This window comes from Ascaphus truei, chromosome 2 (genome assembly GCF_040206685.1).
Source record: "Ascaphus truei isolate aAscTru1 chromosome 2, aAscTru1.hap1, whole genome shotgun sequence".
NCBI lineage: Eukaryota > Metazoa > Chordata > Amphibia > Anura > Ascaphidae > Ascaphus > Ascaphus truei.
The window spans coordinates 463,413,235-463,435,081 of NC_134484.1; the positions used below are offsets into that span (position 1 = coordinate 463,413,235).

General features: G+C 40.0%; 1 protein-coding gene and 1 long non-coding RNA gene across 2 annotated transcripts; both read right to left on the reverse strand.

Annotated features, from left to right (window-relative positions):
- Window positions 1–11,059: 11,059 nt before the first annotated feature.
- On the reverse strand, window positions 11,060–12,578 carry LOC142488813 (uncharacterized). The gene is made up of 3 exons (XR_012799677.1): window positions 12,458–12,578; window positions 11,683–11,721; window positions 11,060–11,318 (listed from the first exon to the last, which is right to left on the reverse strand). It is a non-coding gene; the product is annotated as an uncharacterized LOC142488813 (long non-coding RNA).
- Window positions 12,579–16,673: 4,095 nt separating this feature from the next.
- Window positions 16,674–20,088, reverse strand: LOC142488814 (cathelicidin-6-like). The gene is made up of 4 exons (XM_075589156.1): window positions 19,856–20,088; window positions 19,530–19,631; window positions 19,033–19,110; window positions 16,674–17,249 (listed from the first exon to the last, which is right to left on the reverse strand). The coding sequence occupies exons 1-4, from the start codon at window positions 20,048–20,050 to the stop codon at window positions 17,124–17,126; spliced, it is 501 nt and encodes a 166-aa protein (XP_075445271.1). The 5' UTR covers window positions 20,051–20,088; the 3' UTR covers window positions 16,674–17,123.
- Window positions 20,089–21,847: the final 1,759 nt, after the last annotated feature.

A 21,847-nucleotide genomic window follows, 5' to 3' on the forward strand; every position in this document is an offset into this window, starting at 1 on the left:
ATATACATCAATTGACCACACCAAAGGATGCAGGGCCATAAAAAGATTTTTAATGAAAGACACAGACCTTGCAGAAACACAGGCAAATTTCATTATTGATGGAATTATGTTTATTTTACAGCACAACTTCTTCTGGTACGAAGGCAGTTATTATCTGCAGAAACGAGGAACGGCGATGGGGACCAGGTTCGCCCCGAGCTACGCCAACCTATTCATGGCGTCTTGGGAGGAGGATAACATCTGGCCGAATGGAGAGCTTGGGAAAGGGCCTGGTCCTCTGGCGTCGTTTCATCGACGATGTGTACCTAATTTGGGGGAACGGAGAAAGTAAGTTGAAAGAATTCCTAATAGGCATGGAGAACGAAGAGCTGAATCTTAAATTTACGAGTGAGTACAGTGACAAAAAAGTGAACTATTTAGACCTAGAAATCTATATAGAAAATGATCTAATTAAGACAAAAACATTTTTTAAGGAAACAGATAAAAACAACTACATCTTGCGGACTAGCTGCCATCTTCTAAGGTGGATGGACGGGGTTCCATCCAGTCAGTTCACTAGAATCAAAAGGAACTGCAGTGAGAGAGAAACATTTCTACAACAATCAACAAAACTAAAGGAGAGATTTATAGAAAAGAAATATAAAGAGGATAAGCTAGATGAGGCCTTACTAAAAATAGACCAACTGGAGAGGGGAGACCTTCTGAAATCTAAGGGGAAAGACAAAATAACAACAAATAAGCTGGATTTCGCATTTCTCACAACATATAATGGGGAAGCTAAGGAAATTAGGAAAATCATACACAAACACTGGGCCATATTAAAGAATGACCCAGTTTTGGGAAAAGAACTACCAGAGCACCCCAATATTGTTTTCAGGAAGGCGCGAAACCTAAAAAATACACTAGCCCCGAGTGTCCTTAAACAAAAATCTAAACCTCAAAACTGGTTACAATCTAGTAAAGGCTTTCATGCATGTAAGACATGTAAAGCATGTCAATTTAAATCCAATGACAAACTGGAATTTACATCAAACAATACAGGAGAGAGATTTACTATACAATCTAGTTTGACCTGTAGGTCAGACCATGTGGTGTACCTCCTGGAGTGCCCATGCAAACTGCAGTATGTGGGGAAGACTGAGAGACAAATACGAACTAGAATCATAGAACATCTGAGCAGCATTAAAAGATCTCTCCTAACACACAGTCTTTCCAAACACTTCATGGAAAAGCACCAGGGGGACACCACGGGTCTGACATACATGCCTATAGAACATGTTGCGGGCCACTGGCGGGGGGGAGATCGCAATCTGGAACTCGTTAAGAGGGAGACTTTTTGGATTCACAGGTTGCGGACCCTCTCCCCCAGGGGCCTGAACATGGAAATAGAGATGGCACCATTTTTGTAGTTCATTGAGATTAATAATTAATGGATAAAACTAACCGGTTTTTTGCTTTCTCCATTCTCTGTTGTCTCTTTCCTTTTTTTCATCTCCCACAGCACGCAATGAACATCTGTTATTCAAATAGAAAATGTTTATGTCACTGTTGTCACTCCAGCATAGTTCCCCCAGATATACAAAGAATATGAAAAGTTTTTTCAACATCTATATAAAGACTCTGTATATATATATATTGAAGAAGTGCTGTAGAATATAAGGTCTTATAAGTCTCATCAATTTAATGACTTTAATATTTGCACTGTGAACATTATTATCAAAAAGGTCATGTATTTCCCACTTATTCAATCATGTGAATTTGTATATTGATTATATCATCAACCCCTCTTGAAAACCTATGTATAACATGTAATGAGAGTATATGTATTCATATATATGATGGAGCTCCCATTTTTTATACATTTCTACTTTTTGTAGTAAGAAATATTTCATATTTGATTGTTACTCCTCTGAGGCCCTTAGAATTTATCAAAAAGGAATTTTTTTCCCTCCCCCTTGTTTTCCCTTGACTCCTCATTGCTCTTTGCAATTCAATATTTATGTTGTAATCTATTCCCTGCAAGAAAAACAGGATCAATCTAGATCCTATCAAAAATTGACCTATTAAATAACATATTCCTTCTACCAAACGAGTCCTATATTAAGGACATAACCAAAGTCCCCTTGATCTCCTTCTGTATACAGAGATCATCCTTTTAATATAAGAGTATTAGGATCAAATTTTTTCCACATCTCCATAGAGAAAGGAAGAGGTTAAATTGTAAAACTAGTCAGAGAATTTTCTTCCCAAAAAAAGTGCTCCACCATATGTATAGAAGCAGAGATGACAACCAGTGCAGACCATGTGTTTTAAAGTGATTTGTACAAGTGTTTACAATCAAATACCAATTGGGGAGGATATAAAAGACACCCGAGTGCAAGGGGCGGTACACTCCTGAGGAAGCCACACACCCTTTTCTGGCGAAACGCGTAGAGTGGGAGCCGTCCTGAGAGGGGAGAGGAGAGAGGCGTGATCGCCATTCAGAAATTCAACCAGCCGCGCCCGGAAGTGACGTGACGGGACAAAGCGGAAGTGACGCACCGGCGGTGAGAGAGGCGACATCATCCACCCGAAAGGCAGCTCCAAGCGCAGTACTGATGTACAATAGCTGAAGGGGAGTCCAACAGCCCACGGGAAGATACAGCCTGGGTCACACAGTCCACCACCGGAGACATAGCGTCGCAGAGAGAGGCTGAATACAACAAGTCCCATCGGAAGAGGCGGGTGAGCCTGAAGTATAACACACTCTTCTCTCCCTGATCACATAGATTGTGAACAATGCTTAATATATTCATTTTTATTGTAAGTGTTCATTTTTAAATTTATAAAGTTTAGTTTTATCATTATATTGGTCTGCACTATGGTATCATTTTTCTTCACATACACTTGGTTGCTGAGCTGACAACTGGAGACCGCTTCACAGAGTGGAGAACAACTACCTCAGCAGAGACCATTGTGTGTCTAAACCGCTTGATTACAACTTACATCTTGTAAGTAGGCACAACATACGAGCCAAGACAAGACACTTAATATTACAGTATTTAAAAACTGTCTACACTTAGATTGTTTTTTTGTCTTTTTTGTTCTATTTCCCTCCATGCTCCCCCTGGAATACAACGAAAGTGACGATTTGCGGGACTAGCGAAACCAGTCCCTACCAGCTGGGTTTGAGCAGGGGGTTTGAACCTTTTATATATCATTTGCACGTTGTTTGAGCACGTCTTTATTATTGTAAAATCAAATAGATTTTGCTAAAACCACTCACTGTATAGTTTTTAGTGAAACACTAATAGAGTTAGCGCAGTTTTTTCACCTTCACTTAGCACGTATCTTGGTTTCTGGTGATTGGGCTGCTTACTATTAGTAAAAATGGCGACAAGAGGTAGCAATGTGTTCTCTAAGAGATTATCTAGAACTGTTAAATTTAACAACACTACAGAAGAAGTAATTGAGGTTGATAATAACATGGGGAATACAGTGGAAATTGAATTTGCCAAACTTGAAAAACTTTTTGTAAGGGACACTAGGAAGTGGCTTGATGTCACGTTCCTAGAAGAATATAAAAGGTGTAACCGCATACCGAGGGGATTAAGGATCTCAATTAGTCCCTCTTTTGATCTAGAAGACAGTGAGTTTCTATTAAGATGGAATGATGTTTTGGACAAATGTTCTTTTACATTGATAGATTTAATCATTGAACAACAAAACAACCATCTTAAGAAATTAGATGAGGACATACTGGAAATCCAGGAAAGACTAATTCCCCTAGAGGATACACACGAGTTCAAAGAAAAAGATAAGGCCTTGCAAAAGAAAATTGACACATTAGAAAAAGAAGTAGAGACAGCCAAGTTAGGCAAATTCAAAAGGGATGAGGAAGATTATTTAAAGGGAGAACAAAGGACTTGGAAAAAAAGAAGAATTAGAAGAGAATGGGATCAGGGAAGAGGGAATTATAAAGGCAAGAACAGTCAACATTATCGGGGTAATAATTACAAGAGCTGGGCACCTAATAGAGATAGAAGCACCTCTAGGGAGAGATTAAGAACAGACACTGAAAGAGGGGAAGGCGAATCACGTTCAGTGGACACCAAACCCTCGAACAGTTTCAGTTCAATTGAGAGAAGCAGGGCCAATTTTACACCCATTAACAAAGATAAAAGAGCCCAAAGAGATAAAGAGAGACGACAAAAAACACACAGGTCTCCAGGACGGAGTCATGACAGAAAAGACAGAAGCAGGGAGAGGAGTCAATCACTTACAAGGGAACAACATGATGCAGATTCTTTTTTAGAGAAAGGGACGTCTTCGAATTTAGAGGACAAACCGAATTATCAACAGAGAACACAGGAAAAGGGGAAATTAAAAAGAAGCCGACAGTCAGAGGAAAGAGGGGGGGGAGACAAAGATCACGAAAGAAAGAGAAGTGCCAGATAGAGCCTAAGAGTAGTGTATTCAATTTAAGTAAAGTTATATTGACAGACACACAAAAAAGTGTAATTTCGAAGGGATTGTCATTTGCTCCAGTAAAGAGTCATAGCAGTTTTGATCTCTTTATGGATGCAAATAGATTTCTACGTAAGCTAACTCTCAAAAGGTTCTTTATGGCTAAAGACCAAGCCCCTAGATTGGGACCTAGCATTCCTCCAATAGTGACTCAAGAGGCTAACATGATACATACAGGTCTAAAACCTAAATCCTCCTTCTACCCTCAATTTGCCAAGGGTAATCATCTGGAAACTTTTTTCCAGATGATAAATACAGATTTTGAGAACCTGGCGGAATGTAAACATAAATTAAAAGAAAATCTCACCAAACAAGAAAGAGCAGCCTTGAAAGAAATTACAGAAAATGAAGAATTGGTGATAAAACAGGCTGATAAAGGGGGAGGTACTGTCCTAATGGACAGAGATAAGTATAATCAGGAATCTTTAAGACTATTGGGAGACGAGGAAACATACATTAAACTGAAAAAGAATCCAATAAATGAATTTACAGAAGAGCTCAAGTGTTTATTAGAGAGGGGTAAGAACACTGAAGTACTTGATGAGGGGGAATATAGATTTCTGTACAGTGACAAATCAAAAGTTCCGGTATTTTACCAGCTGCCAAAAATCCACAAGAGTGAAGTCAATCCCCCAGGTAGACCTATAGTCTCGGGGATTGACTCACTAACAGCGAATTTGTCACTGTACATAGACATATTCCTCCAGAAATATGTCACGCAACAAAAAGCATATTTAAAAGACACCACAGATTTACTAAATACACTAAGTAAAGTGAAATGGGAAAGACAATTCATAATGGCTACATGCGATGTTGTATCGTTATATACATCAATTGACCACACCAAAGGATGCAGGGCCATAAAAAGATTTTTAATGAAAGACACAGACCTTGCAGAAACACAGGCAAATTTCATTATTGATGGAATTATGTTTATTTTACAGCACAACTTCTTCTGGTACGAAGGCAGTTATTATCTGCAGAAACGAGGAACGGCGATGGGGACCAGGTTCGCCCCGAGCTACGCCAACCTATTCATGGCGTCTTGGGAGGAGGATAACATCTGGCCGAATGGAGAGCTTGGGGAGGGCCTGGTCCTCTGGCGTCGTTTCATCGACGATGTGTACCTAATTTGGGGGAACGGAGAAAGTAAGTTGAAAGAATTCCTAATAGGCATGGAGAACGAAGAGCTGAATCTTAAATTTACGAGTGAGTACAGTGACAAAAAAGTGAACTATTTAGACCTAGAAATCTATATAGAAAATGATCTAATTAAGACAAAAACATTTTTTAAGGAAACAGATAAAAACAACTATATCTTGCGGACTAGCTGCCATCTTCTAAGGTGGATGGACGGGGTTCCATCCAGTCAGTTCACTAGAATCAAAAGGAACTGCAGTGAGAGAGAAACATTTCTACAACAATCAACAAAACTAAAGGAGAGATTTATAGAAAAGAAATATAAAGAGGATAAGCTAGATGAGGCCTTACTAAAAATAGACCAACTGGAGAGGGGAGACCTTCTGAAATCTAAGGGGAAAGACAAAATAACAACAAATAAGCTGGATTTCGCATTTCTCACAACATATAATGGGGAAGCTAAGGAAATTAGGAAAATCATACACAAACACTGGGCCATATTAAAGAATGACCCAGTTTTGGGAAAAGAACTACCAGAGCACCCCAATATTGTTTTCAGGAAGGCGCGAAACCTAAAAAATACACTAGCCCCGAGTGTCCTTAAACAAAAATCTAAACCTCAAAACTGGTTACAATCTAGTAAAGGCTTTCATGCATGTAAGACATGTAAAGCATGTCAATTTAAATCCAATGACAAACTGGAATTTACATCAAACAATACAGGAGAGAGATTTACTATACAATCTAGTTTGACCTGTAGGTCAGACCATGTGGTGTACCTCCTGGAGTGCCCATGCAAACTGCAGTATGTGGGGAAGACTGAGAGACAAATACGAACTAGAATCATAGAACATCTGAGCAGCATTAAAAGATCTCTCCTAACACACAGTCTTTCCAAACACTTCATGGAAAAGCACCAGGGGGACACCACGGGTCTGACATACATGCCTATAGAACATGTTGCGGGCCACTGGCGGGGGGGAGATCGCAATCTGGAACTCGTTAAGAGGGAGACTTTTTGGATTCACAGGTTGCGGACCCTCTCCCCCAGGGGCCTGAACATGGAAATAGAGATGGCACCATTTTTGTAGTTCATTGAGATTAATAATTAATGGATAAAACTAACCGGTTTTTTGCTTTCTCTTTCCTTTTTTTCATCTCCCACAGCACGCAATGAACATCTGTTATTCAAATAGAAAATGTTTATGTCACTGTTGTCACTCCAGCATAGTTCCCCCAGATATACAAAGAATATGAAAAGTTTTTTCAACATCTATATAAAGACTCTGTATATATATATATATATATTGAAGAAGTGCTGTAGAATATAAGGTCTTATAAGTCTCATCAATTTAATGACTTTAATATTTGCACTGTGAACATTATTATCAAAAAGGTCATGTATTTCCCACTTATTCAATCATGTGAATTTGTATATTGATTATATCATCAACCCCTCTTGAAAACCTATGTATAACATGTAATGAGAGTATATGTATTCATATATATGATGGAGCTCCCATTTTTTATACATTTCTACTTTTTGTAGTAAGAAATATTTCATATTTGATTGTTACTCCTCTGAGGCCCTTAGAATTTATCAAAAAGGAATTTTTTTCCCTCCCCCCTTGTTTTCCCTTGACTCCTCATTGCTCTTTGCAATTCAATATTTATGTTGTAATCTATTCCCTGCAAGAAAAACAGGATCAATCTAGATCCTATCAAAAATTGACCTATTAAATAACATATTCCTTCTACCAAACGAGTCCTATATTAAGGACATAACCAAAGTACCCTTGATCTCCTTCTGTATACAGAGATCATCCTTTTAATATAAGAGTATTAGGATCAAATTTTTTCCACATCTCCATAGAGAAAGGAAGAGGTTAAATTGTAAAACTAGTCAGAGAATTTTCTTCCCAAAAAAAGTGCTCCACCATATGTATAGAAGCAGAGATGACAACCAGTGCAGACCATGTGTTTTAAAGTGATTTGTACAAGTGTTTACAATCAAATACCAATTGGGGAGGATATAAAAGACACCCGAGTGCAAGGGGCGGTACACTCCTGAGGAAGCCACACACCCTTTTCTGGCGAAACGCGTAGAGTGGGAGCCGTCCTGAGAGGGGAGAGGAGAGAGGCGTGATCGCCATTCAGAAATTCAACCAGCCGCGCCCGGAAGTGACGTGACGGGACAAAGCGGAAGTGACGCACCGGCGGTGAGAGAGGCGACATCATCCACCCGAAAGGCAGCTCCAAGCGCAGTACTGATGTACAATAGCTGAAGGGGAGTCCAACAGCCCACGGGAAGATACAGCCTGGGTCACACAGTCCACCACCGGAGACATAGCGTCGCAGAGAGAGGCTTAATACAACAAGTCCCATCGGAAGAGGCGGGTGAGCCTGAAGTATAACACACTCTTCTCTCCCTGATCACATAGATTGTGAACAATGCTTAATATATTCATTTTTATTGTAAGTGTTCATTTTTAAATTTATAAAGTTTAGTTTTATCATTATATTGGTCTGCACTATGGTATCATTTTTCTTCACATACACTTGGTTGCTGAGCTGACAACTGGAGACCGCTTCACAGAGTGGAGAACAACTACCTCAGCAGAGACCATTGTGTGTCTAAACCGCTTGATTACAACTTACATCTTGTAAGTAGGCACAACATACGAGCCAAGAGAAGACACTTAATATTACAGTATTTAAAAACTGTCTACACTTAGATTGTTTTTTTGTCTTTTTTGTTCTATTTCCCTCCATGCTCCCCCTGGAATACAACGAAAGTGACGATTTGCGGGACTAGCGAAACCAGTCCCTACCAGCTGGGTTTGAGCAGGGGGTTTGAACCTTTTATATATCATTTGCACGTTGTTTGAGCACGTCTTTATTATTGTAAAATCAAATAGATTTTGCTAAAACCACTCACTGTATAGTTTTTAGTGAAACACTAATAGAGTTAGCGCCGTTTTTTCACCTTCACTTAGCACATATCTTGGTTTCTGGTGATTGGGCTGCTTACTATTAGTAAAAATGGCGACAAGAGGTAGCAATGTGTTCTCTAAGAGATTATCTAGAACTGTTAAATTTAACAACACTACACAAGAAGTAATTGAGGTTGATAATAACATGGGGAATACAGTGGAAATTGAATTTGCCAAACTTGAAAAACTTTTTGTAAGGGACACTAGGAAGTGGCTTGATGTCACGTTCCTAGAAGAATATAAAAGGTGTAACCGCATACCGAGGGGATTAAGGATCTCAATTAGTCCCTCTTTTGATCTAGAAGACAGTGAGTTTCTATTAAGATGGAATGATGTTTTGGACAAATGTTCTTTTACATTGATAGATTTAATCATTGAACAACAAAACAACCATCTTAAGAAATTAGATGAGGACATACTGGAAATCCAGGAAAGACTAATTCCCCTAGAGGATACACACGAGTTCAAAGAAAAAGATAAGGCCTTGCAAAAGAAAATTGACACATTAGAAAAAGAAGTAGAGACAGCCAAGTTAGGCAAATTCAAAAGGGATGAGGAAGATTATTTAAAGGGAGAACAAAGGACTTGGAAAAAAAGAAGAATTAGAAGAGAATGGGATCAGGGAAGAGGGAATTATAAAGGCAAGAACAGTCAACATTATCGGGGTAATAATTACAAGAGCTGGGCACCTAATAGAGATAGAAGCACCTCTAGGGAGAGATTAAGAACAGACACTGAAAGAGGGGAAGGCGAATCACGTTCAGTGGACACCAAACCCTCGAACAGTTTCAGTTCAATTGAGAGAAGCAGGGCCAATTTTACACCCATTAACAAAGATAAAAGAGCCCAAAGAGATAAAGAGAGACGACAAAAAACACACAGGTCTCCAGGACGGAGTCATGACAGAAAAGACAGAAGCAGGGAGAGGAGTCAATCACTTACAAGGGAACAACATGATGCAGATTCTTTTTTAGAGAAAGGGACGTCTTCGAATTTAGAGGACAAACCGAATTATCAACAGAGAACACAGGAAAAGGGGAAATTAAAAAGAAGCCGACAGTCAGAGGAAAGAGGGGGGGGAGACAAAGATCACGAAAGAAAGAGAAGTGCCAGATAGAGCCTAAGAGTAGTGTATTCAATTTAAGTAAAGTTATATTGACAGACACACAAAAAAGTGTAATTTCGAAGGGATTGTCATTTGCTCCAGTAAAGAGTCATAGCAGTTTTGATCTCTTTATGGATGCAAATAGATTTCTACGTAAGCTAACTCTCAAAAGGTTCTTTATGGCTAAAGACCAAGCCCCTAGATTGGGACCTAGCATTCCTCCAATAGTGACTCAAGAGGCTAACATGATACATACAGGTCTAAAACCTAAATCCTCCTTCTACCCTCAATTTGCCAAGGGTACAGCAGCGGCAGCTCTTATTCGAGCAAAAGCCGCTGGCTGTATGTGGCTGAAAAGCGGGTAGCCGCGGCGCGTGGCGGCGCACTGTGACGTCACAGTCACATGCGCGCCCGGCTTCCCCGTCTTCCCCGGCTTCCCCAGGCTTCCCCGACACCCCTGGAGATGACATTAAGGTAAGCGGGGGTTCGGGGAAGCAGAGTGGCAGAGCAGAAGGGGTACAGGGGTCCGGAAGCGTGTGTAAATTGCGCGCGATGGAGGAGGGGGGGTGAGTGGGGGAACGCGGCGGCGCGCGTGCATTACTGGCGGCAGCTGGGGCAGATCCCGGCATGCCGCCGGTATTTAGTTCAATAAGATATGTCGCTACTGTAATCATCTGGAAACTTTTTTCCAGATGATAAATACAGATTTTGAGAACCTGGCGGAATGTAAACATAAATTAAAAGAAAATCTCACCAAACAAGAAAGAGCAGCCTTGAAAGAAATTACAGAAAATGAAGAATTGGTGATAAAACAGGCTGATAAAGGGGGAGGTACTGTCCTAATGGACAGAGATAAGTATAATCAGGAATCTTTAAGACTATTGGGAGACGAGGAAACATACATTAAACTGAAAAGGAATCCAATAAATTAATTTACAGAAGAGCTCAAGTGTTTATTAGAGAGGGGTAAGAACACTGAAGTACTTGATGAGGGGGAATATAGATTTCTGTACAGTGACAAATCAAAAGTTCCGGTATTTTACCAGCTGCCAAAAATCCACAAGAGTGAAGTCAATCCCCCAGGTAGACCTATAGTCTCGGGGATTGACTCACTAACAGCGAATTTGTCACTGTACATAGACATATTCCTCCAGAAATATGTCACGCAACAAAAAGCATATTTAAAAGACACCACAGATTTACTAAATACACTAAGTAAAGTGAAATGGGAAAGACAATTCATAATGGCTACATGCGATGTTGTATCGTTATATACATCAATTGACCACACCAAAGGATGCAGGGCCATAAAAAGATTTTTAATGAAAGACACAGACCTTGCAGAAACACAGGCAAATTTCATTATTGATGGAATTATGTTTATTTTACAGCACAACTTCTTCTGGTACGAAGGCAGTTATTATCTGCAGAAACGAGGAACGGCGATGGGGACCAGGTTCGCCCCGAGCTACGCCAACCTATTCATGGCGTCTTGGGAGGAGGATAACATCTGGCCGAATGGAGAGCTTGGGGAGGGCCTGGTCCTCTGGCGTCGTTTCATCGACGATGTGTACCTAATTTGGGGGAACGGAGAAAGTAAGTTGAAAGAATTCCTAATAGGCATGGAGAACGAAGAGCTGAATCTTAAATTTACGAGTGAGTACAGTGACAAAAAAGTGAACTATTTAGACCTAGAAATCTATATAGAAAATGATCTAATTAAGACAAAAACATTTTTTAAGGAAACAGATAAAAACAACTACATCTTGCGGACTAGCTGCCATCTTCTAAGGTGGATGGACGGGGTTCCATCCAGTCAGTTCACTAGAATCAAAAGGAACTGCAGTGAGAGAGAAACATTTCTACAACAATCAACAAAACTAAAGGAGAGATTTATAGAAAAGAAATATAAAGAGGATAAGCTAGATGAGGCCTTACTAAAAATAGACCAACTGGAGAGGGGAGACCTTCTGAAATCTAAGGGGAAAGACAAAATAACAACAAATAAGCTGGATTTCGCATTTCTCACAACATATAATGGGGAAGCTAAGGAAATTAGGAAAATCATACACAAACACTGGGCCATATTAAAGAATGACCCAGTTTTGGGAAAAGAACTACCAGAGCACCCCAATATTGTTTTCAGGAAGGCGCGAAACCTAAAAAATACACTAGCCCCGAGTGTCCTTAAACAAAAATCTAAACCTCAAAACTGGTTACAATCTAGTAAAGGCTTTCATGCATGTAAGACATGTAAAGCATGTCAATTTAAATCCAATGACAAACTGGAATTTACATCAAACAATACAGGAGAGAGATTTACTATACAATCTAGTTTGACCTGTAGGTCAGACCATGTGGTGTACCTCCTGGAGTGCCCATGCAAACTGCAGTATGTGGGGAAGACTGAGAGACAAATACGAACTAGAATCATAGAACATCTGAGCAGCATTAAAAGATCTCTCCTAACACACAGTCTTTCCAAACACTTCATGGAAAAGCACCAGGGGGACACCACGGGTCTGACATACATGCCTATAGAACATGTTGCGGGCCACTGGCGGGGGGGAGATCGCAATCTGGAACTCGTTAAGAGGGAGACTTTTTGGATTCACAGGTTGCGGACCCTCTCCCCCAGGGGCCTGAACATGGAAATAGAGCTGGCACCATTTTTGTAGTTCATTGAGATTAATAATTAATGGATAAAACTAACCGGTTTTTTGCTTTCTCCATTCTCTGTTGTCTCTTTCCTTTTTTTCATCTCCCACAGCACGCAATGAACATCTGTTATTCAAATAGAAAATGTTTATGTCACTGTTGTCACTCCAGCATAGTTCCCCCAGATATACAAAGAATATGAAAAGTTTTTTCAACATCTATATAAAGACTCTGTATATATATATATTGAAGAAGTGCTGTAGAATATAAGGTCTTATAAGTCTCATCAATTTAATGACTTTAATATTTGCACTGTGAACATTATTATCAAAAAGGTCATGTATTTCCCACTTATTCAATCATGTGAATTTGTATATTGATTATATCATCAACCCCTCTTGAAAACCTATGTATAACATGTAATGAGAGTATATGTATTCATATATATGATGGAGCTCCCATTTTTTATACATTTCTACTTTTTGTAGTAAGAAATATTTCATATTTGATTGTTACTCCTCTGAGGCCCTTAGAATTTATCAAAAAGGAATTTTTTTCCCTCCCCCCTTGTTTTCCCTTGACTCCTCATTGCTCTTTGCAATTCAATATTTATGTTGTAATCTATTCCCTGCAAGAAAAACAGGATCAATCTAGATCCTATCAAAAATTGACCTATTAAATAACATATTCCTTCTACCAAACGAGTCCTATATTAAGGACATAACCAAAGTCCCCTTGATCTCCTTCTGTATACAGAGATCATCCTTTTAATATAAGAGTATTAGGATCAAATTTTTTCCACATCTCCATAGAGAAAGGAAGAGGTTAAATTGTAAAACTAGTCAGAGAATTTTCTTCCCAAAAAAAGTGCTCCACCATATGTATAGAAGCAGAGATGACAACCAGTGCAGACCATGTGTTTTAAAGTGATTTGTACAAGTGTTTACAATCAAATACCAATTGGGGAGGATATAAAAGACACCCGAGTGCAAGGGGCGGTACACTCCTGAGGAAGCCACACACCCTTTTCTGGCGAAACGCGTAGAGTGGGAGCCGTCCTGAGAGGGGAGAGGAGAGAGGCGTGATCGCCATTCAGAAATTCAACCAGCCGCGCCCGGAAGTGACGTGACGGGACAAAGCGGAAGTGACGCACCGGCGGTGAGAGAGGCGACATCATCCACCCGAAAGGCAGCTCCAAGCGCAGTACTGATGTACAATAGCTGAAGGGGAGTCCAACAGCCCACGGGAAGATACAGCCTGGGTCACACAGTCCACCACCGGAGACATAGCGTCGCAGAGAGAGGCTGAATACAACAAGTCCCATCGGAAGAGGCGGGTGAGCCTGAAGTATAACACACTCTTCTCTCCCTGATCACATAGATTGTGAACAATGCTTAATATATTCATTTTTATTGTAAGTGTTCATTTTTAAATTTATAAAGTTTAGTTTTATCATTATATTGGTCTGCACTATGGTATCATTTTTCTTCACATACACTTGGTTGCTGAGCTGACAACTGGAGACCGCTTCACAGAGTGGAGAACAACTACCTCAGCAGAGACCATTGTGTGTCTAAACCGCTTGATTACAACTTACATCTTGTAAGTAGGCACAACATACGAGCCAAGACAAGACACTTAATATTACAGTATTTAAAAACTGTCTACACTTAGATTGTTTTTTTGTCTTTTTTGTTCTATTTCCCTCCATGCTCCCCCTGGAATACAACGAAAGTGACGATTTGCGGGACTAGCGAAACCAGTCCCTACCAGCTGGGTTTGAGCAGGGGGTTTGAACCTTTTATATATCATTTGCACGTTATTTGAGCACGTCTTTATTATTGTAAAATCAAATAGATTTTGCTAAAACCACTCACTGTATAGTTTTTAGTGAAACACTAATAGAGTTAGCGCCGTTTTTTCACCTTCACTTAGCACGTATCTTGATGTAATTAAAATCACATGACGTCAGCGCATGTGAGCTGGTTCAGCCAATGAGGGCGAACCAGCTTTGTGACGCCCCCACCACGCGTCTACAAAAAAAGTTTTTAGAACACAAATTACATCACTTAAAAATAAATATTATGATATTTGTCTAATAGCGTCCCCATTTATGCTGTATTATTAATCTCTCTCTTCCCGCCACATCAGCACCTCTCTTCCCTCTTCCACAGTCTCACACTCCCCTCCCATTCTTTCCCTCTCCCAGTATTTCTCACTCCCCCTCCAGTGTCTCTCTATCCTCTCCTCAGTGTCTCTCGCTCCCTCCCCCTACTCTCTCTTTCCCTCCCCCCAGTGTGTGTCTCTCTCTCTTTCTCCCTCCCCCTAGTGTCTCTCACTCTCCCCAGTGTCTCCCTCCCTCCCTCCTCCAGTGTTTCTCACTCTCTCCATCTCCCCAGTGTATCTCTCACACTCTCCCTCCAGCCATTGTCTCTCTCCCTCCCGCCAGTCTCTTTCCCTCCCGCAAGTGTCACTCTCATCCCCATGTTTTTCACCCCCCTCCCCATGTCACACTGTCTCCCTCCTCCCCATATCACACTCCCAACCCCCACACTCTCACCCCCCCACTCTCACCCCCGCTTCTCCATGTCACACTCACACTATCACCCCCCATGTCACACACACACTCACACTCCCTCCCCATGTCAGCACTCACACACTCACCCCCCTTCCCCATGTCCCACTCACACACTCACCCCCCTTCCCCATGTCACACTGACACTCTCACACTCTCACCACCTGCTTCAACATGGAGGAAATGCCGGAGCTGTGTAGCACAGCGCCACCTAATGGCCGAAAGGGAAAATGCATCTATCAACTGCTTTTCTCTCTGCTTCAGGCAAAATCGGAGCCTGCTGTCTGCGCCCCCCTTAAACAATCTTGCGCCCCCCCCCATGGGGGCACGCCCCCAAGTTTGCGCACCGCTGCCTTAGAGGATAGCCGCTAAGGTAATGAAGCTGTTTTAATAAAAATGTAAATACTAGTGTGCGGGAGCAGGGGGTCTCTGGAGCAGAACCGCATTGATTTGAGGTCCAGGGATACCCTGCTTCCCGAGATACATTTCCGTTTATGGGTTGCCAGTATCTCCTATGCATTTAAAATGTCTCGGGTCACGTTACTAGGACATTAAAATGCATAGGAGAACCCGACACCCCATAACGGGGCCTGTATCTCGTGAAGCAGGGGGTCCCCGGACCTGAAAACAACGTGGTTCTGATCCGGAGATCGCCTGCTCACGTACACTAGTAATAACATTTTTATTAAAAACCCTGTGATTGCTGGCAGATAGAGGTGGCTCTCTCTATGCAGCTGGCCTGCCCATATCCCTGCAGATCCAAGGGTGACAACTTTTGAGAGAGGCGATTATCACATCGTTGCTCCTCGCTAATTTTGGGCATTTAGCTATCACAGGTCTTCAGATTCTTTCTAAATACCGTGATAACTACACTGACAAAACCGGTGAGATGTTTTATGAAGGCTACTAGCATAGGCCCCAATATATTTTTTACTAGACAAACAATTGAGCCCATAAGAATACATAGGTAATTTGGCCTCTAAGTTTATAAACATACTAGGTGGAAGCCCTTACACCAGTATTTTTCTAACGTTTGCCCTCAGAACCCGTATTTTATCTTCCATTTTGTTTTTTTCTGATACATTTATATCTTTTTAACTCTCAATGTTTGTTACTAATTTTCACTGAAACAATTTATAATTCATTTGTATCATTTATGGTCGTCATTAGGAGGTTCTGTTCACTTTTAATAAAGTTTTTTTTTCATAGCAGATCAATAGCTTACTAGTACAGTAGTATAAATTAATAGAGCATGTCTTTCAAAGTATTGTCTATTCTCGCTGCTCATTATACTTATAGTAAATGCTTCCAAGGAAGCCCTAACCTGAGGTAGCAATATACCCATAATTTACTAAAGTCTCCTCCTTATCCGTTCAGTCGAGTGCGACTCTTGACCACTCTATGGTTCAGTGTTCTCCATGTTTTCCGATCTCTCACGGCTTCTTTCAATTCGGCTGCGTTCAGTCCAGTATCTTTCTCGATGGTATCTAACCAGCGAGTTCTGGGCGGCTTCTTCCTCTTTTGCCACCGATCATTCAAGCATGACGTCCTTCTCAAGCGACTTGCTTCGAATGATGTGACCAAAGTAGGAGAGCTTTTGCTTTGTTATCTTGGCATCCAGTGGGTAGAGGGGATATTTCATGTTTGTTTGAAACACACAATGAACACATAAGTAAATGGGAAGAAGTACAAAATCTTTTCATGTGTTTTTATTGCCTTGAAATAAATCAGGAAAAGCTCAAGTACTATTTGTTACATTTCTGAATGAATACAGTAGACGTGGTGATAAGGTTGAAATGTTAATTATGAGATGTACAGTATGTAAAAGGTATATTTATGGCTGGGGAAATATTTTACTGAATGTTCATATGAAGATTATGTCAGTGAGTAAAAGTGCTGTTGACCCTTTAGCGTTGGTGTGATGAAGCAATGTGTTAATAAAGGAATGTCATAATGTTATTATGGGTTTCCATCCTTATTTATGTCTTATTCTCCATATTTTTGGAAAACAGTCGCTGTTTGGGTTAAAATCAGTATGATTGCAACAGAGCACAGAATTTATCACATTATTCTCCTTCAATCTTCAGAGACAATAATTAGGCGATTGTGCTGTGTCTAGGCAGATATTTTCCAGCAGCTATAGGGCTCAAAAGCGCTTCTCAACCTTGATGCCTTTTTCTAGTATTTTCTTGACTACTGGGCGAATCTTCTTCTCCACCTTGCGGAAAAATTTCTTGAAGCGCTTTTTAAAAGATCGTTTTGCACGGGAATGCTGAAAGAGAGACAAAAGTAGTTTGTCAGTAGATACATTTTCACTAATACACTAGAACTTGCAGGCATGGAATATGTCATTAACATTGGTTATGGGGATATTGTAAAGTAATGTGGCACTGGATTATCATAGTGAGATCCTTGTGCGATACTCCTGTTTATCAAGAACTTTGACAAGATAGTTTCATTCTCCAGCACTGAGCAATTGTGCAGAAACATTGAGAGGATCCATCATTCCATCAGGAATACATTTAAATTCAGGAATATGCATATATTTCCCTACCTAGGCTGTGCGGATAAAGTTGTTTAATACTGCAGGCATAAGCTGAGGGATCCATGTTATAATGGATAAGAAGCAAAAAGTGACACACTGAGAGCTCATTTGCATGTCATTACCCAGAATCCCTAGCTGCAATAGAATCAATGTATACTAAGAAATAATGGGGAAAGACAGGTTTGTGGACCTATGAAACGTTAATGTGTCATACTGTGTGTTATTTTTTAATTCTGTATATAGTTCCCTATATCTTTATATAATGCAAGTGTAGACAAGATGCATAACTACCAGCCTCTGTTTTGCATGAAAAAAATGTAGTGTATGCAATCTGATTTTAAAGAGAGATCACACAGTCATCCTGGGAAAATAAAATATATTTATATGTATGTACTAGATGAACCTGGACAGAAAAAGACACATTAAATAATCTCTGAAATAATAGCTACTTAAAAAATATTTGTATAATGAAGCAAGAAGCCATCATGAGCTGTTTGCAAATTTTGATATCATTCTTTTTGAATATTTAGTTATACTCTATATTGTCAAATGTAGCACAATCTATCAATACTTATTACTTGAGTCACTTTCCAGCTCCAGATCACACAAACATATAACTAGTGCCAATATACCAAAATGTATTACACAGAATACATTAGTTCATAAGAAACGGCGCAGCACATTAATAACAATTAAAAAGCTGCAGTACATACAGTACTAACATGTCATCGGTGGGGACCCTAAATCACAAATAATAAAGTATATACACATGTATAGTTAGTATAATAATTACTCTGTATTATCCCACAAGGGTTTCCCATTGGAATCCCCTAATTAGAATTGAAATAGATATAAATACCTTACTGTAAACAGAAGATTGCCCAGTACAGGAGTAAGTCTAGCATAAGTAACAAGGGGGAAAAAGCAAAACCATGTGCACAAAGTTATTCCATAATGCAGCGTATGACACCGCTTCCGAGGTGACAAACAACAATGCTTAATACCAAATAGAAGTTATAGTAGCAGAGCGGGATCGGAGGAATACCCTGGCAAAAAGAAGTGACAAATACATCTGGCTGTGGTCTGATACCTGCATCCGCTGTGGGACCACGGGGAGGACCACGAGCATCTTGTATGGCGTCTCCTGGACTATGTTATTCCTGACAAGCCGTGGTATTCCTCCAATCCCGCGATAATACCATAACTTCTATTGGCAATTAAGCATTATTATTTGTTACCACAGGAGCGGTTTCATACATTGCATTAGGGAATAACTTTGCCATAATTTGCAGTTTCTTATGGATTGATATATTCTGTGTAACATATTTTGGTATTTTTGCACTAGTTACCTGTTTGTGTGCCCTGTTAGGAGGGTTTTGGTCCCTTATTTTGGGTTTTGTATATATTGGGCCATAAAGAGGGTTATGGCATTGGAAGGTGCCTGATAGAATAGCACTTCTTAGGTTACATGGACCTTTGTACACCTCATATAAACAATGGTGATAACTACCTGAGACAGTGAGCTGCATGTTATTATGGCGTCCTCATTTTTCTGCTCAGTCAGGTATGTATAACAGACTCTAACCTCCTGCAAAGATAGAACAGGTTACCTGAGGGATTCTTCAATATTCTGCACATTCATTTCATTCAAACTTCAATAAGATATATCATGTAAAAAATACTAATGTCAAAATATTTCAGTATTTCTCATTAGAGGAGTATATTTGCTTTATGGTTATAATGTACAGTACCACAATACACTTACTATACACCACTAAACATGATTCATAACATACATAATGTTAACCACTTCCCATGTAAATTACTGGCACAAATACAGTGGGCTAAATAAATATGAAATCCGTTATGAGATGGTGATAACAAATGTATATATCCAGAGCACACATCCCTTCCATCTGGAAGCCTGATGTTCTGTATAGTATACTTTGTAATTAGTTATTTATCTTTTCTATGTCTCTTATTCTAAATACTGTAATATTTACTAACCCCATCTGGTTTGAAATCACATTCCCCAATGTTGTAATTCTCTGATTTTGGACATACAGTCTCTTTGATTTTGAACACCAGCTGCAGTAAGTTTTCATCCACCTGTGAAGAAACAAACGTATTATGAAAATGTGAGTACTGCTCAATAAGATCAATAGTAAAAATGTACAAAACTCATAAAGCAAGACAGATGAATGAATGGTTCACAATGAGTTTAATCTGTCAGTAACATGTTTCCATCTACTTCAAAGGTTTAATCCTTACCACTAAGCATTTCCGTTAGCCCTTGTTACTGGAACATTATATTATTAAAAATACCAACTTACCTGCAGGTATGTGTCATTGTCATCATCAAGGGGCTTAAATATATCGTTTATATTTTCCTTCTTATTGTAGATGTCTACCGCCCTTTTAATATATTCAACATCTTGGATACTATTAATTTCTTGGGTCAGTGATAGAGAGTTTACTGCTGTGGCCACAGACAGCAACAGAATAGCCTTCCACCAGCTCTCCATCATATGGCTTCTTAGATGACGTTCTGCTGGTCTCTATTTCTTAGGTCTTTAGGAACCCCCTTTTATATAATTCCTAACTTCCTCTTACTATAAAATGACGTTTGAAGGGCATCTGGCATGTATGTGTGTGTTTCTTGCCAATTTGTATTGGTACAGTTTTTCAAACAATGTGTTGTTTACTCAGAGGAATGTGATTAATGAAAGTTTCATGGGACATTTTTGGGATTTTCTTTTAGTGGAAATTCCCTTCCATCTGCACAATAATTACTTTCTTAACCACATTGCTAATAGATGTGAAATCAGCACACTCTTTTCCTCTGTCTCTGAATTGACAATGTGAAACCATTACAGAGAGGTGCGACAGAGAGAAAATCTTACTGCAGAAAGAAGCAAAATGGACCTACAGTACATATTGGATACTGTAGCCCCTAGGGGCCTGAATGAAAGGTTAGAACTTAATTGGTTCTTGGGGTAAGGTAAGCTTCAGCTTTAAATCCCCAAACTTGCAGGTGGATTATTTAGGGACGCAGTTTTGATCTATTGTGGTCCAGATCATGACTGCTATGGATTGTTTCTCTAAACCTATTGTGACATAGTCCCAGAATATTAGGCAGCGGTCTGTCCGATTTTTAGGCAGAAAGTGGAAAAAAGGGAAACAAGTGATCCATTCCACAGTTTCAGAGTTGCTGAGACTGTGGGATAGAAACTCCAGGCATGAGATGAGTGATTTTGTTTTTTCCCACACCTGCTCTCCTAATTACTAGAACAGGTATTTAGAGCAGAGAGGGTTGCTTTTTCAGTCTCTCACCTAGAGCCTGGAGGGTGGGGGTATCGCAGCTCCCCTGCATCCAGTTCGGGGTAGATGGCCCCCTTCACATATTGCAGCATCTGAGGATCTATTGGGATGCTGTCCCCATCTCACAGTTAAGGACTCAATGTTGTTCTGTGTGTTATTTTTAAGTTGGTAACTGGCTTAGCCAGCCAATATAGCAGATAAGGATATGCATGTGAGTTAGACTCCTGACAGGAGCACATGTTATTTTTAATAAGTTTGTTTTGACTTAAAGTGACGATGTTTAAAAATATGTAGTATCACTAATGGAGAAATAAACCACTGAAGGTTGAGGGCTGTGTGTATACACGTGTTTGTCCCCCTTTTATACAAAACAAACCCTAGAAGACTGTGTGAGGAAGGGCATAGGCAAGTGGCTGTGCTACATAAAGGGAGCAGTTTGCCACACTATCTCTACAGTTCAATTTTCCAACCTGGGAACACTCTGACACTACAGTGGGTGTCACTGGAGACCAGGCATTTACACCTTAATATCAGGATCATATCACTGAGCAAAACCAGAAAGGAAAACAAATTGTGATTGATTTCATTGAAACAGATATACATACAGAGGATTACAAAATACAGCAGAAAAACACACTTACTAGGAGTCTCGGGTGAAAACTAGCATTTCCTACACAAAACAGTCCATAAAACAAAGTCTTTTGGTTGACCGGGACTTAGCCCGAAAAGTCCTGGAACTCAAGTCAGCATGCAGTTCCTGACTTCACCGCTCTTTCCCCTCTGGAGGTGCTGAAAACTAGCCTTTCCTACACAAAAAAGTCCATAAAGCAAAGTCTTTTGGTTGACCGGGACTTAGCCCGAAAAGTCCTGTAACTCAAGTCAGCATGCAGTTCTTGACTTCACCGCTCTTTCCCCTCTGGAGGTGCTGAAATCCCTTGACCGGGAGCTAGTACCAAACGTCCTGGTATTCTTTTTGGCATGAAGTTCCAGCCATGACCGTTACA

What these genes read in the sequence shown, in the direction of transcription:
- LOC142488814 (XM_075589156.1), bottom strand. Translation starts at nt 20,050, where the DNA reads ATGATGGAGAGCTGGTGGAAGGCTATTCTGTTGCTGTCTGTGGCCACA. An exon ending in ACAATGACACATACCTGCAG is followed by an intron (nt 19,632 to 19,855) that starts GTAAGTTGGTAT and finishes GTTTCTTCACAG; the next exon opens with GTGGATGAAAACTTACTGCA. An exon ending in GTGATTTCAAACCAGATGGG is followed by an intron (nt 19,111 to 19,529) that starts GTTAGTAAATAT and finishes CTATCTTTGCAG; the next exon opens with GAGGTTAGAGTCTGTTATAC.